The 19,811-nt window shown below is 33.7% G+C and overlaps 1 protein-coding gene across 2 annotated transcripts in view; it reads right to left on the reverse strand.

Annotated features, from left to right (window-relative positions):
* The window catches only part of PTPRK (protein tyrosine phosphatase receptor type K), a 556,644-nt gene that overhangs the window by 26,551 nt on the left and 510,282 nt on the right, over positions 1-19,811 (reverse strand). The window contains exons 14-16 of one of the 2 annotated variants that reach the window (XM_045865517.2): positions 15,116-15,251; positions 6,937-7,097; positions 581-765 (exon numbers count right to left, since the gene is read on the reverse strand). In XM_045865517.2, the coding sequence (XP_045721473.1) occupies positions 581-765; positions 6,937-7,097; positions 15,116-15,251 (482 nt within the window). Of the gene's footprint in view, positions 1-580; positions 766-6,936; positions 7,098-15,115; positions 15,255-19,811 lie in introns of both variants that reach the window. The other variant, XM_045865516.2, reaches the window with a different exon arrangement.

The raw sequence follows: 19,811 nt of genomic DNA on the forward strand, positions 1-19,811 counted from the left end.
GGAGGAAGGGGAAATCAAGTTGGAAGAATAATTTCCCACATCCTTCTTTTGGCTTCTAATGTTGTCTAGATTCGCAGTGCTCTATTTTTCTTCCCGGCCACTTTCAACCAATAAGCCACAAAGAAAACTAAGAGTGACAAGCAGTACATTTAGAACACAAAGATCATCCCCCACTTCTCAACAGAGGGTCAACAAGCAAAGAGGCAGAGAAGTACCTACTGCTTCAGTCATTCAAATGGTCGACTCTGTAGTGATACAATGGGACTCAAAGGATCCTGTTAAAGGATTTTTTGGGGGGGGGGAATAGAAGGTCTAACAAAGGGGTTTTTAAATCGCATAGTAAAATTCTGGAATCCAACATTTAAGAATTCTTCAAGCGAATTTTGACCCAGAAAGTGCCCTTTCTTTCAATTTCGTCTACCCCTTCTCCCCCATACACATTTGAGGATATTCTCAGAGACACAAGATTGGAGTCTATGGAGTAGACTCCACTCCTTGTGATGGTAAAGGGAGGGAAAAAAAGGTTCAATTCCACTATTACGATTAGAAATAACATTTAACGTAGCATTGAAACTTTCACCTCATATTCCTCTTTGAACCCATAGCTGTCTGATGTCTTCATGAGATTAATGTGCTGCAGTAAGTCGGCAACCCGGATGGCTGGGTGCAGCTGTCCCGTCTGGTAAGGGGACTCTGTCCCCTCACAGAGGTAGCGAGGTACATCTAGAAGACGACTGGACTCTGCTGTGGCACTGTGGTTCTCATCTGGCGGGTTTCAGATTCCAGAAGATTAAAAAAAAGACAAAGTTATCTTGTTTAATATATATCTATGCAAAGAAGATTGTAAGAACTTAAAGATTTTCCTGATAACAGGAGGAAGAAAAAAGAAATACAGCAATAGATCTCGGGCGGCTTCCCTATACAGACAAAGCCTTTTACATCAGCTCGAGGTATGAGGTCAGAGTATATTATGTTTATGTCATCGAGATAACGAATGCTGTGAGATGTAGACATCTGATCCACTTTTAGAAAGTGTAAGTGGGAGATTTTGCTGAGTTCTTCCTTTTTCTTGTATCTGCAGTCACAGCAGCATAGAGTAGGACCAGAAGATCAAGCTGTCAACTTGGAGAGGTGTTTTCATTGGCGGGTAAACTGAACAAACTCCTTCCCCACCATATCCCAACCTCGCTCACAGACCCCATCTAGGCAACCACCCCCCAAAGGGCTGCTCTCTGTGGCTTTGTGGGCCTACTCTGCCACCTGGGGCTTCTGAGCACGGGACAGTCCAGAGTGGGAAACACGGGCATTCTCCAGAATCATCCCCTGGCCCCACTATGTCCGCAAGCCAGGCTATGCATGCATTTATACGCAGTCTCTACCCCTTTGGGTTATTACGATGGTTGTTGTTTTTACTGTAAGTATATTTTGACTTCTGGCCGCTGTGTGAAAGAACTAGGGTATGTCTCTGGGGCAAAATACATAGGTTGTTCCTCTGGAATTCTTCCCTGACCCATCCAGGCCGAGCTACATAGTTCCTTCATTATGTTCCCATGGGCTCCTGTTCTATGTGTCCTTTCCCTTACTCTATATTTTAGTCATTTGTCTCCTGATCTCTTTCTTTTCACTAAACTCTGAATGCTTAAAGTGTGGCAACAGAGTCATAGTTGTCTTTTTGTTCCTAGTGACTGGTGCAGTCACTCAAATATATATCAGTGAGTGAATTTGTTAAAGAATCCCTCACCACCCACATTTAAGTGTAGGCCTCATCCCCACTGTGTTATTAGCTGAAAATGAAACTTTTAAGTCTCTTTATGTCATAAGAAGAAATGAACAAGAACATTATACCTATGAAGAATAAATATTATTTTAATGACCACAGCACTAATCATTACAATGAGAAAAAGCATGCTTATATTTACCACATTTAAACTTACCACTTAAAAAAAAAAACAAAACAAAAACAAATGTTTTAAGGGGCATTACTTTGGAAAGCATTATACTGCCATATTCATTAACAGAACAGAAAGTACACTCTTAGGGGAACTTTTGTTTTTAATGATAATGCATACTGTAGAGAAGGATATTTAATTAACAGTTAAACATATTTCAAGTGCTGGTACATTTGCCTGTTCTATCACCAACTCTACAAATAGGATATGGCAAAAAATGAATTGTTGTCCCCATGATAAACATTTTTTCTTCCTGGAGAAGGGAAAAAAAAAAAAAAAAAAGAACCCCACGATCAGATTTGTGTTCGTCTATAATTTAGTTTGATTGCATTTATTTTACTTTCCCTTATTAGGATGAATGCTTTTTCTTTTTCCCTTTTCTTTTCTTTCTTTCTTTTTTTTTTTGCATTTTTTCTAAAAATGTCACATTGAATCCAAAAAACCCCTGGTGGATTCTGTTGTGACCTAACCACCCAACTCAGGTTTTGCCCACCCCCTCTACACACCAACATTTGCTAGCAAACACGATTCATGAGTTTCCTTTACTTCCTGTGAGACTACACTCAACTGATTTGTCTTTGCTAAAATATTACAGTCAATAGACTGACATAAAGGTGAACGTAAAAATTCAATTGAGAAGCCACTGATTTGGGCACTGTCACAGAATATACAGCTTAGGATGAGAAGTAAAGAGGACAGATAATGTCGGAGAGGCAAAATGCAATCACCCAAGCTGGAATACGGTAGCCCAGGCTCTGTGGAGCAGGCTCAGAGCTCATATCATACCTGCTGGAGCAGCAGAATATTTACAATTATAAAAGGCTCAGTGAGAAACAAAGAATTCACCCATATTCCAAATCTTACACGGTATGTCCAGTATGAAATAGACAGTGTTTTTTGTTTTGCATTAAGCTTTAACACAGTAATACAAAGAGCAGTATTCATTAAAATAATCACATATGTATTATTAATCTCAATACATTTCCACCTCATTATACCACCAAATAATGTCGCTATTAGGGAGAGTACATGTTCTAATCATTATCCTTATTACACATTTAAGAATAATAACTTCGAATATTTCCTTGATGGAAAGGTTTTCTAGAATTCTTTGCAATGCACTTACCAGTTATAGGGACTTTAACCCAATGAAGCAGTAAAACACAAAAAAACAAAAATATGAATCAATATGAAAAGTTTCAAAGCGCTTTTAAGATCGGTACGTAGGTATTAATATCAAGCAATATTTGAAGTGATTTCAAAAATTGCTTTACAAATACAAAATCAAGTGGATGCAAAGTAACCATAAACACTATGATTCCAAGAATGATGAAAAATGCAACAAACTTTCTACATCTGATATGATTAATGAGATTTAGCTCTTGAAGAATATATTTTTTTAAAAACACCAACCAGCTTGACTTTCAAAATGAAATAAAATGCATAACAACTGCTTCTATGGGTAGACTTTATGGCTGTTGTGTTAACTCTAGCCTTCCTTAAACATAAATACCCGTTTTCATAGGGCAAACTCTTATAATAATCTTTTAAATGTTACAGTTTGTAAAACTCACATATATTATTTCATTTTGTCTTTACAAAACTGTGAAAAAGTCTACAGATGGGAAAGCAAAGACATAAGGCACTTCCATGGGTTCATACTGTGAGTCCCCAGGAGAACTGAGACTTGGACCCAATTCAACATTTTCTTAGAATATTACTGTAATGAAATTTTAACATTTAGGTAACTAATTTTTCCTCAGTGAGTTTTTAATATTTTAATTGAATTTTACTTATTAATTTGATGGTGACAGCATTCTGCAGCATTCTGCTTAACAGAAGATGACATTTTCAGAGATATTTTGGTGCCATCCCAATGATCTTGATTCTGGCTCCTCCCTACATGACTGGGCTACCCATTGGGATGAATTCCCCAGTTTACTTCCAGTTTCATTATTGGTGTGGACATCAAAAGGAGCGTACAATCAGAAAAAGAGAACACTGACTTCCAGAGTTTTTCAGAATATATATTCTCTATATTATAAAATTATTTATAATTATTTTAGTAAAAAACAGGTATGTTTCCCTTACCTGAATTAGCTGTATTATTCCCAAATACTTTAAAAGTGTATTTAAATGTTGAATACATGGATAATAAAAACATGCGTAAAATGTAAGATAAGGTATTATGTTCACAAGAAATTTGAATTTTTATATTTAATGAGAGAATTGGGAACTTTTAAGATATATTTATCTGGCAATTTCCATATTTCTTTGGTTAAATCTTAAATATTAGAAACACGGGGGTAAAACTGATATATAGAACTTCTTAACATATAAGTAAGCTGGTCAAAAATCATTGGTGTGTAATTAGTCAAGGAATAGAGTACAAATTAAAATGAAACTCATTCCATTCTTAAATATACAGTTAAACATTAATTTTACATTTGAAAAGGCCTTATTCATCACTAGCAATGTCTTAGATGTTGTATAGAGGTAAGCCTTGGCTTGTTCTAGATTTCTTGAAGGATAACACATCACATAAGATGCATATAGAATGCAGAACTCCACATTAATATTGTAGTAACTTCGCCTGCATTTATAAATTCTTAATAAAGACAAAACTAAAGCAAATGCACACATTCTTAATGTTTCCTTGGAAATGTGTTCTTTAGTTGCTATAAACTTAGAAGGATTGAGAAAAATCTTTCCATCAAGTAGATTTTTATATATAGATTAATCATTCAGGTAGCACTGGCCCCTGAGATGTGTGCATTTGGGTTCATTCTGCTAACCTGCATATGTAAACGTTAGTCATATACTAAGGGCCATTGTACTTTTGCTCCAAATCTAACAGAACAAAGACTTTAAAAATATGTTGCTTTAAAAAAAGCATTTTACTAATTTGAAATCCACTAGATCAGATTGGTTTGATGCCAGTTGCTCTCTTTGATAAGATCATGACTTAATTTTCAAAATCAAGCTGCTTCCTACACTGTAAATAATTACTGTGTAGACAAAGCTATAACTCATGCAAGGATGTGTGATCCATGCAAGAAAGAATGATAAAGAATTAGGGCCTCACCTAACACAGCGGTCGGCACAAGTGGATCATTGGGCACTGCAGGAAAACAGAGCTCATGAAGGAATATATTGCCCTAAAGTTGTATTTTACAATTTTCCTTTAAAATAGACTTATGCTTTCCTAAGAAATAAAACTATTCAACTTTGATTATTATAACCTGCAAAGGTAAAGTTCTTTTTCAGTTTGGGTTATCTCAAAACACCAGGAAAGGTGTGTCTATAATTAAAGTTCAGTATTCTGTTCAATTTTTAAAAGCCAGGAAGATTCAACGTGACATTATAAAGATTATAAAACGGTGTGGTGGGGGGAGAGACCCATTTAGATCTATCAAGCAAGGTACTTAGGGAAATAATTATTTCATATTCATTACAAATAAATTTTTTTCAGCTAACCATAAGAAATAGAGTTAATCCTTTTTCCAAATTCATAAATTTGAATCCAAATTCAAAAGTGGGCATCTGTAGTTGTTACACTGCTGAATTCAAGCTTCCTAATAAAGTACTAGCATAGGCAATAGGTAGAAAAGTTTAGGGAACAAACATGCTTTCAAATCCCTTTTAATTATTAAATCAAGTGGTTAGAGAGATGGTACATCTATATTTTCAGCAAAACTTATTTTCGACAAAAATAGTACTTTATGTTTTTCTCTATCATTTATCTTATAGTGAAATAGAAGTAAAATAGATGAAAAAGGCCCATCATGATTAAAATTAAATTCCAAAATGACTCATACAGCATAGTTATAGCTATTAATTTGGTGTCAATATATATCAAGGAAAATGATGGGCTGCTTTTAGGGCCAATAATTACTGAAAATTTTCACCAAGCTAAACATTGCAGGAAAAAACCTTCCCTTTCTGAAAAGACATAAATACACACAACCTACAAATATTTTATTTTCTCAACCTCACCACTCCGTATGTATATAATCTGTATAGGAAATAATACTTCTTTTGTTTGCTTCTTTCCTTTAGATACATGTTTCAAATTGGAGTAAGCAAATCTCTGGAATCTAAGAATACCTCTGTGTATATATGGCCAGGGATAAACATGACTTGCCTTCCTCATGCATCACTTTTACATGAGGATTTGAAGAAACAGTCAGGTAATTTCACTTAAAATTTAAGTACCAAAATAAACACAGTGCTATAGAACAGAATATAAAATTCATAGGAAATCTGAAGATAAACAGTAATATTGATTGTGGGGCAATTATTCAAATCATCTGCCATGAGGTAGTACTTCACTGTAAATGTTTTAGAAGTCCTGCCTTTATAGATCAACATTAGGAATTTTTAATATGGATGAACAGATGGATGGATGGATGGATTTTGCCATTCCCTGCCAATCTGCCAGTACAAGTAAATTTTTGGATTGCTCATCAGATACTTAAGAGCATGTAGTCTCTTCTTTCCCCTAGTTAATGTTTTATTACTGAAATTCTCCAGGAGTCTTTGTAGAATAATAGAATAATTTCACCCATGCCAATAATTCCCAGAAAGAATTATGATGTTAAAGTTCTAAGGGAACTTTACCTTACACGAAAGAAGACTCAAATGGCAAAATAATTATAAATAAATTCTGAAGCGAACTAATTTTATGTAGGCAATCAAGTATTTCAACTTAGAGCAATAACATATGATTTGGTGTTAAGTAGTATATGAATATCTTTTATGATACAGTAATAAAAGTCATACAGTTTGCAGTTAAACTAAATCCAGCATCAAGACTGAAAACAAGTCCTCTTAAAAATTCTATAATATTCCCTATCACTTTTTCTGTTTCTGGCTGTTTTGTCCATTTCTGTTTTACTTTTTCTCACTATTCAAAGGTAATGTGTTGAATTCAAAGTGATTTAAAGGGCTTCAAAATCACTTATTAAAATTTTAATGAAGAACTTACATCTTGGACTGAAATTATGCTGGTCCATGAAGGTGATGGAAAGAGGGTCTTCTGCATGCAGAGTGCTCTGATCAGCATAACTTCGGTCCATAGCATTTACCATGTGAGTCATCTCCTGCCGGGTATTCCCCATGGCGTCTTTGCGTTTTTTAGCAAGCTTGCTGCCAAGGCAAATACAAATGGGAAACCTTAGTATGAGGCTTGAAGGAGAGTTGACACTAGCAGTAAGCAGTTCAAGAAAGCCCAAGGATAAGAATACATATAGATGTAGTTTGGAATCTCTAAGTTTCCTAATTTCAGGAATTAGGTTGTATATTCTAACAAGATCTGCTGGTAGCTATAAAACTATTTGTCATATGGATATTTCAACATTCAAGCAGTCAATCGAAGCCTTTCATTTCTTGTATTAAAATAGTCATAAATTATAACTATGCTTTATTAAAGCCATAAATAAATACTTCCTTAGTAAAACTATTCAAGGAAAATGTAAGCTAAAGCTAAGTTTTGGTTTTCAGGTAATTAATTCTTTTGATCACCTTTTAGAAGTTCTTCTGGGGTATAACATGACTAGTTTTTAAAGTTTATTTTACTAGAGTCACCCAACTAAAATGCACAAAGAAATCCCATTCTTCATTCTCTGTTTTATTATTCAGTAAAAATGCAACATGTGTAGCATTAACGTATTTAGCAGTATATTTATAACATTAATCCCAACTTAATCTGGAGAGTTGCAGAATTTACCACTGCTAGATTTAATGCAAATATACATATATATGGAAAAATTATATACCGTGTAAGAAAAGCACCCTGAGAAAAGTTTGGAAAATATAATGTTGACATATTATACAAATGATCATAATCTTGATTTATAGCCATTTTTACATCCTAAAAATGTGTTTTAGAACCACATGGCAGAATCTTAACTGAAGAACTGCCTTATAGTGCAGCAGGGCAAATAACTGAGGGGATTTAGAAATTAGTAGAGTGAGACTTTTGAGCTACTCAAATATTGACATCTTTATCTCATATATCAAGGATGTGAAACACATTCTGGTTCTTTGTGAATGTTACACATAAAACATGCAATAAAAAACCATTAAGGGCATATAAAACATTTATTTCACATTAACAAGGTAATTTATATATAATATAAATAAAGGCATTCAAAAAGCCTGTAGCAGCCAGATTATGTTTATGGCAGCAGTTTATGCTGCCTTGGAATTATTCCTCAGCTAGATCATTAACTAGAACATATTCTTCTGATTCTCATTAGTATCTGTACTAGAGTAAATATACTACAAATATTTTTTAAAGGCTCATTTAATGGTTGTTTGTGTCCAAGGGCCTTTCTTTTACAAAACTACTGTGGCAATATGAGAGCTCCTCTGGATTTTCCTTCCTGAGAATAATAGTACTTGGCCTCAAGGGGTACATACCCAAAATACCCAGTATAGTGATACAACAGATTTGACACTGAAATAAGATAGTCAGAAACTAAGCTTTAGGATGCAAACGGCATTAATTTTTTTAAAGAAATAATAATCATGGTAATGACAGTACTGTAATAAGAACAAGGACAAAAGTATAACAGGAACTACCACCACCACCATCATTTATTAGGAATATTTCCTGTATTCGTTGAAAGGGTTATTATCTCTTTTTTCTAGGCTAGGGTGAATGTTAAAAACCTGCAAAAATCTTACCGATTTCAGACAGGGAACACAGATGAGTCCTGCTGCCAGTGCTAAGACATTGTATGGAAGGATGGGGATGGTGGAGAACTGGAAAGCCATTTAGGGGGCAACCTGGCCTAAGTGACTACTGGCATTTGATCCCAGTGTTGAGCTTCTCATTTTAAAAATTATTTTTAAAGACAAGTCATGAATCTGAATATTATGTTAAGTTTCCTGATTTTTTGATTTTTTCAAGTTGATCTATTTTTCGAAACCAGCTATGGGGCAAATTAAACATCAGCAGGTCATATTTTAGTCTATAGACTTTACTTTCCAAACTTACCTCTAGACCACCATATAAGGTATTTGTTCCTTTTTCCCTCTAGTATCTGGTTAGCTTCCATTCTGTCTCACTGCATCAGGAGGCTTCTCGGATCCCAATACAACCCACCTCAGGTTAGGTTTCCCTGCTAGGTAGCTTTTTGTTTGTTTGTTTGTTTGTTTTTTGTTTTTGAAAGCTAGGCATGGAGCCCAACACAGGGCTTGAACTTATGACCCTGAGATCAAGACTTGAGCTGTCAGGAGTCGGACACTTAACCAACTGAGTCACCCAGGTGCTCCCCTGCTAGGTATTTTTATAGCACCATGTTTTCTGCCTATAACAATCCTTACCATGTATCAGTGCAAGTATCCTTCTGTTTCCCCATTGTGTGTTCCACGGAGAGAAGGACCATTACTCCGAGCACTTACAGCATCTCTGGCACATAGCAGGCACTCAATAAATCCTTGTTGAATGGATGAATTAGGCCTGTTATATGCATCACACTTTTCACTTGTTAATTCAATTAATTCTCAGATCAACCACTGAAAAAGGCATGAGGATTCTAATTGTATAGATGAGTTCATTGAGGCTCAGACAAGTTAAATAACTTGCCCAAGAATATTTATCTAATAATAAGTGAAGAATGACCTGGTTCTGAGCCTAAACTGTTCCACTATACCCAGTTGCTGACATTTTTTTAAAAATGCCACATTACAAGTACATAATATGAAGCATCTAGGAATTAAACATTAGTTGTTATAAATTTGAGAAAAAGAATGTGAATACAGCACAAATGTTTTGCCCCTTTAAAGTGTTAAAAGAGTAAAAAAACAATTTAAGAAATAGCTTCCAATCTTTGTTTCTTGGGCAAGAAGAATGAATTCTTCCCTCAAAAAATTTGAGATTGAACTGGATAAAAATAACACAACTTGAAATGTGGATTAAAAATACTGTTAAAATTTTGAGGATGGGCAGTTCAAAGCATTTAGGATAGACAGGTTTAAACTTTGCGGCTTTACTTTAAAACATATATAATTTATATGTATATTTTGTGATTAAGGAAAAATAAGCAATTAACTTGTCAAATGTACGGCTGATAAAGTTTTCATGGCAATGAAAGACTTTTAAGATTCACAAACCTTTGTTAGATGACAAATTATGGGGGGAGTTATAACCTTTGTTACTATTTGCCAGTCATGCATTATCAACTTGGTTTTTATACCTTAACCCTCACAACAACCCTGTGAGGTAGGCTTTAATTCAGGTTATTACAGAATAAAAATTAACATTAGAGTTAAGTGTTTTGATCATGAGCGACGGTCACTATGACATTGCCAATGAACATTAGCTCAAAGATCACAATTGGTTTTCTTTTAAATTTTATTTATTTACTTTTGTTAAAAAATCTCCAATTCAGGTTAGGTATGTTTAGATTAGATATGTTTAGATTTAGATTAGGTATGTTTAAGGAAGCTTTAAAAATCATATTCTGTGACATTCTTTTGAAATTATGATTAATAATGCTAATAGCCCTATGTATTACAGTAACAGTATCATAACCTACTATATAGCCTAGAATAAAGAAATGTTATCCATCCACTAAGAAAGCAATCCCATTCTAACATTACAGGTACATTGATGGTTAATGGTAAGCTTACTGACATTCTTACATGTACTTACTGATTCCTACATGTTTGATGCTTTTTCTCTCTCTGAGCAACCAGCAATATATATATATATATATATACATATATATATATATATATATATATATAAACTCTGTACTTTACACATAAAAATGTGTATATATATATATACATGCACATATATATGTGTATATATATATAATGTATGTATATATGGTACACTTCAGGACAGTTAAGCAATTCATTTTGCAACTACTTGAGTTTGACAGATGTGCAAATGACTTTCATTATCAAAGCAGCCAACAGCATAAACTTCTGCAGGTGGATATATGGGTGGGCTATAAAGAGGAAAAGTGTTCCATAATTTTATGAAATGGTACAGTTAATTATGTTTGGTTTCATCAAACATGATTTAACAAGGATATTATGATTCATCACAATAAGCTAAGAGCACTGTTAGTTTACACCTGCTTGTTTTAGCAGATTATAAGAAGCCAGCGTTTATAATATTTAAAATATTGGCAGACCTCTGTTACAGTCATTGAGACTCTTACCAAATTTTATTGTAAAGCTAGCTTAAATTTACCTTGTAAAATAAATACTGTGGGATAAATGTCCCCAAACATACTTAATCACAATCCTTAAGCCTTAAAAGTTGGTGAATCAAAACTGATAAAGCAATGTCCAAGAACATTTTTTGCTATCATTCTTTTGGATTGGATGAATACCCCGGCATCTGAGGTAATAAACTTAAGACGGCTAGAGAAATAGGGGGAACAATATTCTCTGTCCTTATTCAAACTAACATTCCATACCCAAGGATAGGGTGAGCTAAGTGTTTGGAAGAGAAAAGGAAATAGAGGACACCTAGGTGTGTTTTGTGTAGGATCACAGCATTCTTTTTGGTCTTGGCTTTAGAAAATCATTGTCCTGTTTAAGTTATGATAAATCAACTCAATTTTTCCTTCCTAAAAAGATTTTTTTGTTTGTCACTGCAACATTATCATTTTATCCATTTGTTTTTATAAGAGCATACTGCTTGCCTAGATGGCCAGACCAAAGGTGTTCTGAAGTGATAACCCGTCCTGGATTCCTGGAAATGTGGAGAAAGACGTTATCACAGTTAGACCTGACCTGATCTGTGGTATGAGGTATCATGTTTATAAGTTACAGGTTTGACTTAAGTAAATAAATGATGTTTTGGGGGTGTAGTCTAAAGCTACTAACAGAAAATTATAAATAAAATTAAAAGTAGCTGAACATACAGAAATACAATATCCCTTTTTAAAAAGATTAACAAAGTAAGTTAATGGTTAAACTTTATATTTTAGAGTCCAGAAAACATCACCAAAATCACAAACATTTAAAAATTTTTTTGTTCTTGTTTTTTGAAAAGGGATACTGCATCTTTAACACATGTAAAGTTGTATATCACCCGTTTTCTACTTACAGGTAGTAGGAGTAAGAATAGTAGCTCCTCCTGGCAAGCAAATCACAGACAGTGGAAAAAGAGAAGCAATGGTGAATGAAAAGCGTGACTCTGTCACATTCAATAAAGCAGAAAAATGTGTGTTAAAAAATAAAATAAAGTAAAGTAAAATAAAATAAAAGTCATGTTTTTTTTTGGTTTGCATTTCAATTTGCTCATGCATTTGGTTAGATATTTTTTTGCCATGCAATTAGACAGATATGCAATAGAAAAATAAAATTTAAAATACATGCTGGTATTTCTCTTGCTGCCAGAAAAATTTAAAAATTAAATGGATTGTGTATTTCAACATGCAGTTAAGCATAATATTATCCATTACCATCGAAAAGCCATGACAGATGGAACTGCTGTGTATAGAACTTTTACACTAAATTGACTATTTTTCTTTAGATACAAAACATAAATATCTATTAGGTTAATATAGAATATATGCAGAGTGACATCTAAATTTCTAAACAAATTGTTATATCTTGATGGTACAGGGGTACATACATATATTGTGTGAATATACATATGCCCGATGCACTATAAATACGTGGATATATTTCCACAGTAGATGTATGTGATCATGATATCATACACAAACATTTACTGTATTGAAACATAATTTCAAATTTATGCTGGGAATTAATAATGTATTCATGCTGCACATTTAAAATATAATACATAACCAATGAAAAAATGGCATACATTTGGAAATAATTCAACAGCGTTTAAATTAAAAAAAAAAATGACATTGCGTTTTGAGAGATGCACTATCCCTTTTCTTAGCCTAAAAACTTACTTTATATATACCCTCAGCTGTAGAATTTTACTAAATTGAATTCCAAACCATATCTTTACACAAAACTAAAAAGTGCATAGAACTTTTTTCAACATGAGAAATAGACCTATGTATATTATTCCCAGTGAGGGATAAAGTCTTGAGAAACTTAATTTCCCATAAAAACAAAGACCATAAGAGACTAAAATAGTTTGTTTTTACATTATTTTTGTTATAAATTTGTGTATTAAAAGGGAAACAGTATATACTAAAATTGATTAAGCTTGATACTATGCAATATGGTGATAAAATCTATGCCTTTGTGTATGTATAATAAACATATTTGTTACTAAATCATACACGATACATGTGAGACGTACTACATATGAGTAAAAGTCATTACAAAGTTGCTTAGATAAGGGATTCATGTAATTTAGTTCTAGTATTATATACTGGAAAGAAGTATACCTACATATGTAACCTTCTCTGTCTATAAAATTGCAACTTTTCCTAGTCATAAAGGTTGTGGTGAGGAAGAGAAACAAAAGCCCTGGAATACTCTCTACCAAAAGACAATCAATTAATGCATAATTATGAAAAGTCAAACATTAAGCATTCTAATAGAGAGGCCAACCATTTAAAATATGAACCAGAAAAAGAATTTGTACATTATGCAATTTTAGACAGTTGTCAGAGCATTTTACCCACACAAAAATAATCATGCTTAGAGATTATTTTGGTTTACTTTAGGAAATTTATGTTTCAATTTTTTTTTTTGTTATTTCTGGAACACAGGGCCATGGATAAGGAAGGCTACAATAACAAATAAGCGTTGAATAAATAACAAATAAAACCAGTAAGTTTAACCCAATTCTAACTGAGTGAGGACATAATCAGAGGCCAATTTCATGCTCTCATTTCCAATCCGAAGGGACTGGAATAGTTTTATAATTGTGAAGCAAAGTTTAGTTAACTCTCTAAACAGTTTAGTTAACTCTGCAAATATAAATTTAAACTAAATAGAGACATAAGATCTAAAAGGTTACAATCAGCCATTTTATTGATCTTAATTGGCAAATTCATATTACTAAAATACTTAAACCTTCCTATCTCAATTATGATGTATTCTCCAACCACAGAGGTAGACAACAGCAAAAAGAGAAAGCACTATTAGGGAAAGCACGTATGTAGCTAATTTAACACAAAACACTATAATGCATACCTAATGTTTCTAATGCAGATGTGTCTTCTCCAACATATATATCTCCAGGGGATAATTGTAAAGAGGCAATACATTAAAATAAACTCTGATGGAATGATTAAACATGTAGTATGAGTCTTATCTATATTGTTAATGATTTATTTTGAGTATAAAACAATCCTAATAGAATATGATTTAATGTAATGTAAGCAACATCATTTAATATTCGATATAATCATAAATTTTAAACACTTCTACACAAAAAGCTATTTTAGGACTGTACTCTGCATGTAAAGACTTGTTTAAAAGTCCTTCTAAACTGCAGTATAATCTAAAACATATGATTGGAAGGATAAGAGAGTTGTATCAGTTTCTAAGATAACGCTTTTTAGATAATGACATTTTATAGAATGGAAAGAAGTTCAAGTTATAAAGACTGTATACTTCAAAACGTTTTTCAACAGAGTATACTTTAATCTCCTGAGTAGAGTTCAGTTTCAATTCCTAGGTCTTAATATCTTCATAGAATTCCAGAAGATGGCGATATTGGTTGATATTGTATAAAAGACTAATGCTCAATTAAAAAAAAAAACTCTTCATATTAATGTGCTGAAATATTTAGTCAGTGAATATTTAATATACAATTTCACAAAATAATATTTAGATTCTTCTCATATCTTACTTGTAGTCAACATTTACAAAAATAGAGTAAGAGTACAAACTAATTCACAGACCATAATCCAAGTACCATAATAAATACTTTTTCCATTATTAGTAAATAACATTTCAAAATAAAAGATAAATGAATATCTCAAGTGTCTCTGCATTTGAGAAATTTAAATTCACACATTACTTTCAAAGTTAATTTGACAAAAAGTATATGTTTATATCCAAAATTAAACTGCAAAGAACCGATAGGAATTTATTTAAACGTCAGGAGAAACAGACTCAGATGCTGGCAACACTGTCAAAATTCAATTCTTCTTGTTTGTTCTATTTCAAAAGAGCTCAAGGAAACAAAACAGTATTTGAAAACTAGTGACATAAATGGTAGGTGAATGGGACAGAACAAAATCAGGTCTTACCTTTTTTTTACAATTAGTATGACAACTAGGAGGAGGAGGATGAACACCAGAATTCCAGCACTAATTCCTGCTATTTTCACCACTCTGTCTGTCTGCTTGGCTGGGTCTGGAATCACTTCTGGTTCTTCTGTTGCTGCTGCTAAATGAATTTAAAAAATAAGTTACTGAAAGCAGCTAATTATCACAGAAATGAAAATTGGTCCCAGCCAAAAATTACTACCAAAAGAGAACTTGTTTATTTTATTTGAATATAAATAACCTAGATATATAAATACAAAAGCATGCTGAACTACAGCATAAGAGAGTTAGGGTAGAGATAAGGGGAAAGCCATCTGAATAGGGATTTTGTCAACACATAAAAATAAAACAAAACCTAGTAAAGACTATCAGAGGGAATGGTGAACTATTTTTCTCCAAATGTCTGTAGAAGTCAGACACAAGATTTTTAGCCTAGAATATGGAAAGAGATGGTGTCAGATTTAGGGATTCATTTGTTTGCTGGCTCATTCAGCAAACACTTCTGAACTCAGGCACTTGGTGCTGTGCTTGGCCCTTCATGGGACTTGTCAATAACACTTGCCTGGGACACAAGAGGTTAGGTTAAATAACTAGTGGAGGTGTCAGTTTATGATTTGATACATAAGATTTGAAAGGAATAGCTGGTTTGGAGGAAAAGAAAAAACAAATACATCAAGGAATATTTCACATTCTCTTCAAAAATAAAACCCAGATAATAAACTTGGGAAACAGAACTTTGAAAAGATAAAGTTGTGGGCGCCTGGGTGGCTCAGATGGTTAAGCGTCTGCCTTCAGCTCAGGTCATGATCCCAGGGTCCTGGGATCGAGTCCCGCATCGGGCTCTCTGCTCCTTGGGAGCCTGCTTCTCCCTCTGCCTCTCTCTCTGTCTCTCATGAATAAATAAATAAAAATCTTTAAAAAAAAAAAAGATAAAGTTGTTTTATTATTATTTTAAAAATTCTTCCCCCCCCCAAATTCTTTTTTTTGTTCCAATTTCTGTTTTATTTAATTTCTAGTTAGTTAACATATAGTGTAATATTGGTTTCAGGAGTAGAATTTAGTGGTTCATCACAAGTGCCCCCCCCCCGCCATTTTTAAAGTAGGCTCCACGCCCAGCATGGAGCCCAACATAGGCCTTGAACTCACAACCCTGAGATCAAGACCTGAACTGAGACCAAGAGAAGGATGTTTAACTGACTGAGCCACCCAGGTGCCCCACAAAAAGTGCCATCCTCTGCCCACCTCCCTCCAGCAACCCTGTTTGTTCTCTATAGTTAAGAGTCTCTTATGGTTTGCTTCCCTCTCTTTTTTCTCCCCTTCCCATATGTTCATCTGTTTTGTTTCTTAAATTCCACATATGAGTGAAATCATATGGTATTTATCTTTCTCTGACTTGGTTTGCTTACATAAAACACTCTAGCTCCATCCATGTCATTGCAAATGGCAAGATTTCATTCTTTTTGGTGGCTGAATAATATTCCATTGCATATATATACACACATCTTCTTTATCCATTCATTATACTTCTAACTGTCCTTCTTTCTCAAAGCCACCACCATCCCCCACATATACACACAATCAAAAGCATAAACCTTATTCGTCAATTTACAAGTTCCACTAACCCTCTGAAGATATTTTCCTTTTACCTTATTAACCTTGAAAACTGGCAAGAAAAGTATTATTTTACATTTTTGCAGATAGAAAAACTGAGGCATAGAGAGATAAGGATAGATCATAAATTGCTCAAGAAGAGTAACAAATCTAACACATCTTCTATCTTCTAAAACAGCATTTCTCAATGTTTCCAGATCCATAGTCCCTCCTGTTAAGAATCTGGGTGAGAAGAGTATGGGTGAGTCCTAGGATTAGGCACATTTGGGAAACTGCCTTAAAGCATCCACCACAGTGTCAGGAGATGGTGGCCGAATGAACAAATGAGCCCCTAAATTGAGCCTCATACCTTTCTAATGGATAATTTACAAATTCCTTTTAAAAACTATTGTTCTATATTCAATTCTTTCTTCTTTAGCCTCTCTGTCTTGGCTTCCGAACCCCCTCCCCATGCTTTCACTCCAGGTTCTGCATATCTGCACATCTAAATATCTGCTCTACTTTCCCGACCTGCCACAGTTTCTCCCCAAAAGAGACGGACATAAGGTTACTAATTTTTAATTTTTCCAAGTAGGAAATTAAAAATAATGAATATATCTGATATCCGTATCATTTCATAAAATGGCAATTTAAAGTAAAACCAGTAGGAAACATAAGTTTGAAGAAAGTGCTAGAAGAAACAGTTTACTTTATAAAACAATTCACTATAACTGTCTTAATTTATCTTATTTCAATTGGATAGGACAAAACTTCCCCATGGGTCTGTATTTGGTAACTGTTATTCTCAAGTAGGAAGAGCAAGCCTTCAGCTTGTTTCTTCTGGTAAGCAAGGGAGTTTTCCTTTCTGACATGACACTTTCCATATATCTAGGCTTCAGGAAATTTCCAATCTCATTAATTATGAATAGAGGTAGTTCAATGTTTACCACATTTCAAACTATACATTATAGTTCAGTTCATCAAAGCATGTATTAAACATATTGGAGATCTCTTCTTTCCCAAGAACAATTTTAGAAATACATACACATCAGTGTGTATGAAAACATGTGGAATATATTTCAAAGTTGGATATAAAGCTAAAGAGAATATATGTTGTTTGTAATTCTCAATTGGATTGGTTTAAATAGTTCCTGCTTCAAATACGGAGACAGAATGCTTGATGTAGAAATCCCTAGAAAAAACTTAGTGGCATGCAACAAATCATCATTATTCATTAATTAATGCTCATTCTCAATAGGTTCTAGGTTATGCTTGGCTTTCCGAGAGTAACGATGATTGCTTTGTGATTTGACATATCTCACAGAATTAAATGTTTCTGAAACTCATTGAAAGATCAGTTCTTATTCAGTGAGGTAAGTATATGTTTAATATACATTTTTATTCAACAAAACATGTAATTATGAGATACTTTTCTAAAGATATTATGCCATAAGTAGCATGTATCTCCTAAAAATTTTCAGAACTGCTAAGCCCACCAGACAAACTTCAGAATATACACAGGTGCAAATATAAACTCTGATCATGAAGTATGAACAGGCAGTCTTAAAATACTAGCTGGGTTTATAGTCAGAATGGCTAAAATTAACAAGTCAGAAAACAACAAATGTTGGCGAGGATGCAGAGAAAGGGGAACCCTCTTACACTGTTGGTGGGAATGCAAGCTGGTGCAGCCACTCTGGAAAACAGTATGGAGGTTCCTCAAAAAGTTGAAAATAGAGCTACCCTATGACCCAGCATTTTGACTACTGGGTATTTACCCCAAAGATACAAATGTAGTGACCCGAAGGGGCACATGCACCCCAATGTTTATAGCAGCAATGTCCAAAATAGCCAACTATGGAAAGAGCCCAGATATCTATCTACAGATGAATGGATATAGAAGATGTGGTATATATACATATATATGGAGTAGTACTCAGCCATAAAAAAAATGAAATCTTGCCATTTGCAATGACATGGCATTATGCTAAACGAAATAAGTCAATCAGAGAAAGACAATTATCATGTGGTGATTCCATTCATATGTAGAATTTAAGAAACAAAACAGAGGAGCATAGGGGAAAGGAGGGAAAAATAAATCAAGATGAAATCAGAGAGGGAGACAAACCATAAGAGACTCTTAACTCTAGGAAACAAAATGAGGTTTGCTGGAGGGGTGGGAGGTGGGGGATGGGGTAACTGGGGGATGGGCATTAAGGAGGGCACGTGATGTGATGAGAACTGGGTGTTATATAAGACAGATGAATCACTGAACTTTACCTCCGAAACTAATAATACACTCTATGTTAATTAATTGAATTTAAATAAAATTTAAAAAAAGAAAAAATACTAGCTGGGTTTGATAATTAAATAACAAAACTGACATAAAGATGGTGGGTAAATAATTTCAAATTCAGATATTGAAGAATTTTTGTAAGTCTCATTAAATAATATAGATTTGCTGATGAATTAATCTAAACGTATTTTCAGAAACAAAAAGCCAAATATAAAAGTCAATTTCTGACCAAAGGCACTGATAACCTTGCAAGTAAGTGTATTCAGGGTATAAAGTAATGAGACTTTTATAACCTATTATGTAAAACAGTGTTACTACTTTAAAGTCATAGTCTCTATGTGTTTGTTAAACACTGGACTTCAATTAATTTTTCCCAAATAGTTGAAGAAAAAAACACCAAGTTCATTCATTTGGGTTAAGTAGGGGTGCTTGTCTGTCATGATTACAACTCTTGTGCAGAGTTGTTCATCAAAGCTTCAACATCATTATTAAACTTGAGTACAGAAGGCTAATCAAATTCTCTAGGAACATACGATTTTGTGGCTGTTTTCCCTTGATTGTGAATCCTCCTTGAAGTCTTTAGCTGAGACATTTATTATTATTATTATTACTAATATTTTTTATTAAATGTCCACGTAAATTTATTACTTTAGATACTTTAATCACACATATTTTTCTAAGTTCTTGGCCTACTAGAACCAAGGAACATAAATATCCTATTTAAAATCATTCAAGCTTAGAAGATTCATTAATGGAAACACAGAGTAACCCCTAAGTGAGCATTTTCTATTT

This window comes from Mirounga angustirostris, unplaced genomic scaffold (assembly GCF_029215605.1).
Source record: "Mirounga angustirostris isolate CCGP_5_RB_7025 unplaced genomic scaffold, mMirAng1.0.hap1 SCAF_8, whole genome shotgun sequence".
Lineage (NCBI taxonomy): Eukaryota > Metazoa > Chordata > Mammalia > Carnivora > Phocidae > Mirounga > Mirounga angustirostris.